Here is a 6,811-nt window from a genome sequence, read left to right as displayed (position 1 = left end):
GTATTTATCATGCATTATGTATTGAATTCTGATTTTTTTGTGTGTGCATTTGCTTTTTCCTTCAGTTAAATGGAAGCTTCAACTAGAGTGAGAACCTGGTCTACTAGTACATAGTAACTTTTTATTTCTTGATCAGTCACCTTTGGACTTTCCCCCAAGACAAAAATGAATGCACTTATATTTCCTCCCATCTTCTCACCATCTCCCATTTTATTATCTCACTTTGCCACATTTTACTACATTCATGTACCACGTTTCCCATCATTCTGTAGTTGCATGTGTAAATTGCTTCCATGTCACCAACAATGTTTTTATCACCATTCTCCATTCACCTCTTGGTTAGCTTTTGTCAGTTATTGTTTTCTCCAAGGTCTCATGAGTGCAATAATAGTCTCTGATGCTTTAACATCTGGTAGTCACTGTTGCTTTTATATTTGAGCAATTTGCTAAATATTTGGGCCACAATACATTTTCTTACACATTTCCTAGAACTTCATAAACATGGTTCCATTACCTAATATCAAGAAATGTGGCTCAAATTGGCATACTTTCGCTCTTCCTTTTCTCTACTGGTAGGGTCAGAGGTTATGCTGGTTGTTTGCTCTCAGATTCCTTTTTCTCCCTTTTCTCTACCCTTCTCAGCATTGCAGAGGCTGTCCCAAACTCTCTTGCCCTCTTGCTTCTGAGTAAGTTCTGCCAATGTAGGCAGAACTAGAGGACAAGAGGGGGAAAGCCTGGGTTTCTGCCTCACCCTGCTTCAGAAGTCATCTTCAGCAGCAGCAGCTTTGTCTTTTCCTTGGATCCAGCTCCCTCCATACTGCCCGTCTATATTCCCAGCTCTTTGTTTCCTCCAAAATGGCCTGCCTTGGTTTTATTCTCCACCAGTTTCAAATTCTCTCCTTTTGAAATACCTAAGGTGGTTTCTATTTTCTAACTTAACTCTAATTTGGGATGATTAAATGTGCTAAATTATACCAAAATTTTCTATCTACCTTTCTTTCCATCACCTTTCAAAGATTATAGAAGTTTCATGTTTCTTTCATTGTTTTGATGTTCGTGGAGAAATATTTTGGCTCTTTAAGTACTTTTGTTAAGTATTGGGTGATATTCATCAGCTAGCCTATCCTGCAATTCCATTACCAGTATTTTACACGGTATCTTTGGAACCCCTGGGCTTCTGAAACAGGTATATAGAGATGTAGACGGGGACTGAACTGGCATTTTAAAAATTAGAGCTCTTGCCAAGCATGGTAATATTTTACCATTTTAACAGTTTTAGTTCATAAAGATGACAAAATAAGCATCAAGGCATCAAAATGAAAAAAAAAAGTGATATTTAAGCAAGAGACTTGTTGAAATTTCAGAGTGACTCTCTGCTCGAGGTCCCTTTAATTCTTTTAAGACACCCAACATGGGGCTTGAATTTACAATCCTGAGATCAAGTCACATGCTCCACCGACTGAGCCAGCCAGGGACCTCTAATAATAAATTTTTAATAAAAAAAATATTTTTTAAAACATTACGCTTAAAGATTAAATACAAATTTCAGCAAACTTAACAGAGCAAATATTTAAAATATATATTTCATTCACTCATTCATGCAAACATCTTGAGCACCTACTGTGTGATTTTTCTAGGTCTGGGAGATACACAAGAGACAATTTTGTTCTTGCATTCTGCCTTTCTCATCCAAGGTAATAATCCTGTAACTACCCAAAAAAGGTAAGAAAACTTTTGACCCTAATGCAGCCACATAGGCTGATCAAATTAAGCGATTAACACTAGGCACCTTAGAAAATGAAAACGATCCTGTTTATGAAGTACATACAATGGTATCAAGAGCCTGTTAAATCTTAAAACTTCTCACCCATCACAAAAGCAGGGAATTCCTACATCCCATTTTCCTGTAGGATTTTATATGTAGTGCAGATGTTCTATTAGTGACACATCTTAGAATGTTGACTTGAATGTTTCTTGCCTTACACCCGTCCTAAAAAGTAGAAAGGGCCTGATTTGGATGTGAAGGGATCATCTGAACCAAATGAGTCTATCAAAGCATCCTACCATAAGAGCACTCTAATTATTACTGGTTCGGTTGATTAAATTGCTTAGAGAAACCACATTTCATAATGGTAATGATAAAACAAGTTTGGACCTAGGCTTTGGTAACCATTAGTAAACTGCAGTAATTTCTTAAAAAAACAAAACAAAAATAAAAAACAAACCCAAAAACCAAGAAACTAGTTGCTGTTTCTTTTCTATCTCCCAAGGAAAGAACCAAAAGTCAAAACTTGAAAAAAAAAATCAGTAACCTTTACAAATTTTGAATTGTTTCCATAGCCCCTTTTCTTGATTCATTCAACATATATTTCTGGAGTACTATGTATCAGACACCGCTCTTTTGAAGAAAAGGAGTGAAGGAAGACTGATGGGTTCTTTTAGATGGGAAGTCAGAACAGGCTTCTTTGAGGTGTCCTTTGAAAAGAGACTGAATGGGCAGCTACCAGTGCAAGTCTCTAAAAATGGAATTTTCCAGACGGAAAATACAAAAGTCCTGAGGTGAGATTGCAGTGAGTGAGGGAGAATCCAGTGGACAAGACTGTGGTAGTATGCAGGGGCTTGAACACAAGCCACAGTAAGAGATTTCAATTTTACTTTATGTGAAATCATTGATTTTTATTTAAGATTATGAGCAGAATGACATGGGTTTTTTTTTTTTTTCCACTCTGGTATGAGAACAATCTGAACAGACTGGTATGTGTGGTGGTGGTGACAAGCAAAGACAAAGGTTAGGAGGTTGTGGCAGTAGTCTGGTTCGTAAGATGATTGTGGACTGGAATAGAGTGGTAAACAGAGATAGTGAGCTCTCAGATCCAAAATACATCTTGGAGAGAGCTTGTGGGTCTTGATGATGGATTAAATACAGGGTGTTAGAGAAATAAAGGATGCCTCCGTTTGGGTCTCAAGCAATGGGGAATGATGGTGTCAGTTACTGGAAATGGGGACACTGGAGAATAAAGTCTTAAGAGTTCTTTTTAGAGAATTTGCCAAGTTAAGGCTATCTAAACTGCTGTTCAGAGCTCAAGAGTTTAATACTTAAGACTTAATTTGGATGAAATTGACCTAAGAATGAGGATTCTTATAGCCAAGGGCCTGGATGAAATCACCTAGGCAAACCACTTGAGGGCACTCCCAAAATTCAGAGATCAGGAAAAGGGTACAGCAAATTAGAAGAGAATCTACAGATCTTAAGATCTTTAAGCCAAAATTTTCATTAAAATAGTGCAAAGAAATTATGTTGAAACTTCTGCAACACTAAAATTTTAGCAGTAATTTGGCATTTTCTTACTCAAATGCAAATTATGCATTCTAAGACTTTCAAAAGACTGTTCTGAAATAACTGCACAATATAGTCAAAACATATTTATTACTTTAAGTGTCATTTTGTACACTCCAGTACAAATACAAGAATATAGCCATATTTACAGGTATCGAAAAGAAATCCGTATATTCAAACCCCACATCTAAATACAGTAGCTTTAAGTCCTGAACTACAGTAGTTCCAGTTTGCAGAGTAAATTACTTCGACACCCCCCCCCCTTTGAAATAATCCCTTACAGCTAGTTGGGTTTCAACAATAGATTGTTTGAAATGGGGTAACAATTCATCTTTGCAAAGTTTTAAGCACCTCCTTTCCAAGGTTTTATGAGTGTGAAACATATAAAACTTAGAAGATAAAACCATTCACATCTGGACTATTAAAAGCAGCATCATGTCTTTAAGAAGAGTTGAAGCATGGAGTTTTTCAGTGTGCTTAAAATCTGGAGTTATAGTCCAAGTTTTAAAATTAATAGTCAAACTAGTTAAACAGAAAATAAAGGAAAAAAAGGTAGGAAAGCTGGTTCCTAAGAGGAAAGACTTTCTAATAGACCCACCTTCACAAAATACATTTTATTACAGTATCAGTTTTTAAGGTTTGAATATAAGACTACTAATGTCCTTTTAAAAATAAAAACCCTGAGGTTTCCTAAGGGCTCTCTGTATTTCTATTTCCAAATTATCTGAATCAAGGTGCAAATCAAAATGAAATACATGTTCGAAGCCATGGCAACAGGCTAACTATATAAAGAATATTCTTGGATATTATGCCTATTTTAATAAATATTCCCTGGTTATCTCAAGGTTAGTAGCTGGACACAATGTATTAAAGTGCAATACTTAAAATAATTTACTACAGAATAATAAGTGAATCAAATATTGTAAAAATATTTCCACAAAAATTTTAATTTTGTTTAAAAATTCACCAAGAAATATCATATTAGGCATCTTCTCCTATATATATGTGAGCAATTCATTTAGGGATGTAAACAATTTTTAAAGCAAAGGAATAAGGTGACAGATCAATAAACTATTAGCAAATAAAATTCAAATTTACCTTAAATCACAAGTCAAGTTGCCATCTGATCAGGAAACATTTGCCTACTACATCACAAATTGCTCACTTCTTTCCAGGAAAGATACAGGACTCCATCAGTGAGAGTTCTAGCTTAACATTGATCTTTGGAGTTTCATTTACATGCACTAATCAAGCCCAGCAAATGTTAACAATCTTACAGGTATGAACATTTCATGATATGATTTGACATTTGTCTTTTCTTACATTTTAAAAGTATGCTCAAGTTACAATAAAAAAAAAAAAACCCAGTTTCCAGTATTAGATTTTAATTCCTCTTAATTACACTGGAACATTTTTTGTATTTTAGAAAGTATCATTCATACTATCACTTACATTTTACTTTTTAAAGTTTATTGAAAGGTCTGAGCATTATCATCTATACTTTAAATATGCTTCAAGCACAAGAGCAATTTTGGAATTTTCATATCCAAAAATGCAGTAACATTAATGTCTAACATCACAAAATAAGCCCTTGGTGCTGGCAGTTCTGAAAGCACATAAATACATCCGCTTCAACAGGGAAAAAAAAAGTCTCTAGATCGGGTAAGATTTTGAAATTAAAATTAAATTTTCTGCATAAAGAAACCCTTGTGATTTAATACTGGCAGTGTCATGCTAAGGCCATGTGACCAATATTTTAGAAAAGAAAAAAAAAAGCCAAGGTAATTTTATAGTAGCAATAGTTTCTTTTTTTATTTTAATATACTTTAGGAAACAATATACAAAGCTGAGCTTTCCCACCATTTCCAGATAACAGAAGGAAGCTCCAATTACACAAATTTAGCGTTTTGTGATGGCTAAGAACAGCAGTCAGCACCAGACTTGAACAGTTAGCTACAACACAAACATCCTTCAAAATGAAATGTCATAATAGCAAGACAGGTTAAACCAGGGTTTATAACAAATGACAACCACTTGGGAAGTGACTTAATCATTCTTGTTGAATTTCATATTTCATTAAATATCTTATACACAATTTCCTGTTAATATGCCTTAAACAAAACCTCCCTTAAGGAATTATTTCAATTAAGTATAAATATTCAACAAGAATAGTTCTGATAAAGAAGTCCCAGGTAGTTCAAATTCTAATATGCATTGACCGAAGGAAAAGAAAAATTAACAATTTTTTGTTTGTTTTAACATGTTTATTACAACAGATACAATTCACATCTGACTAGCTTTGTTTCCTCTTTCCCCTCCCACAACCATGTTCATTGGGCCATTTCCTTATATTTGAGCAATCAATGTACTTTCAGCACACATGCCCAGCAGTACTTTAAGTCCATTCTTACAGGGTGCAAATGGATTTCAATAATTTATACAAACAAGTGGGTTATGCTCAATCACTGCAATTTTAAGCTACTGTACACAGGAATGAAAAGGTTATAGAAAAGTGCCATAGCAACAGTGCCTTAAGAAAGGAGAAAAAGAGGAGCCTTAAAAAAATGGATAAAATCAGATCAAGGATTTCAGAGGGAAATGGAACACACGGGAAATGAAAAACATTTCTCTGCAAAACAAATGGAGAAGCACTGCTCTTGATCAGGTGCAAGTGTGGAAACAGTTTCATGATATTTTGTACACTGCCCATATGGTTCAAAATCGCATCCTTAGACACAGATCGCCTGGCGCTTGCACTGAATTTTTGAAAATGCAAGATTTCTGAATGATAAATTAACCCCCCAAATTTTTTTTTTTAAAAAAGCTAATTTTGCAGACAGGTGTACATGTAAAAGGCTAGGTATTTAGCCACCTCAGCATTGATTAGTTTTGGATGTCTAAGCTCTGTTACACATGGCTTCCCATGGCTTCACTCTACAAAACATATTTACAACGTGAAGAATACATCTACAAGAAATCTACATTTCAAGGGTTTTACAAATCAATCTTGTATCTTTCCCCTGAATTGACTCTCACAGACCCCGTCCCCTTGTCATTTCCTTTGCCCAGCTTAACGGTCCAAAGTCTACTTAAATGCAGCTCAAAAATGTTAAGATTGGGCAATAAGATTTACAGTTTCTGTACGCAAAACCATGTGCAATTATTCACATCTTCACACCATGAAGGAATTCTGATTTTTTAGCTTTTCGAGTTCCTTAATTTGTTGTCTCAAAAATAGTATCCTGAAAAATAAAAGAAGGCATTAGAACTTGTGTGGTTCATATAAATGTTACAGAAAAACCAAACAGAACTTTAACTACAGAAATATCTTAAAAAGATAAAATGAGTAAACTACAATTAAAACTTAGTAATTAAAAATGGATTAATCTAGGGGCACCTGGGTGGCTCAGTCAGTTAGGTGTCCTGACTCTTGGTTTCGGCTCAGGTCCTGATCTCAGGGTCATGAGATCAAGC

General features: G+C 35.0%; 1 protein-coding gene across 8 annotated transcripts in view; it reads right to left on the bottom strand.

Annotated features, from left to right (window-relative positions):
- Positions 1-3,408: 3,408 nt before the first annotated feature.
- WAC (WW domain containing adaptor with coiled-coil) overlaps positions 3,409-6,811 on the bottom strand; it is an 86,590-nt gene continuing 83,187 nt past the window's right edge. For all 8 annotated transcript variants that reach the window (XM_078075310.1, XM_036099652.2, XM_078075309.1 and 5 more), the window contains one exon: positions 3,409-6,579. In XM_078075310.1, coding sequence (XP_077931436.1) covers positions 6,510-6,579 — 70 coding nt within the window. In that variant the 3' untranslated portion in view covers positions 3,409-6,509. The remainder of the gene's footprint in view (positions 6,580-6,811) is intronic.

This window comes from Halichoerus grypus, chromosome 6 (genome assembly GCF_964656455.1).
Source record: "Halichoerus grypus chromosome 6, mHalGry1.hap1.1, whole genome shotgun sequence".
Classification (NCBI taxonomy): Eukaryota; Metazoa; Chordata; class Mammalia; order Carnivora; family Phocidae; genus Halichoerus; species Halichoerus grypus.
Note: the sequence above shows the minus strand (reverse complement) of the source record. Positions and strands in the feature narration are given on the sequence as shown.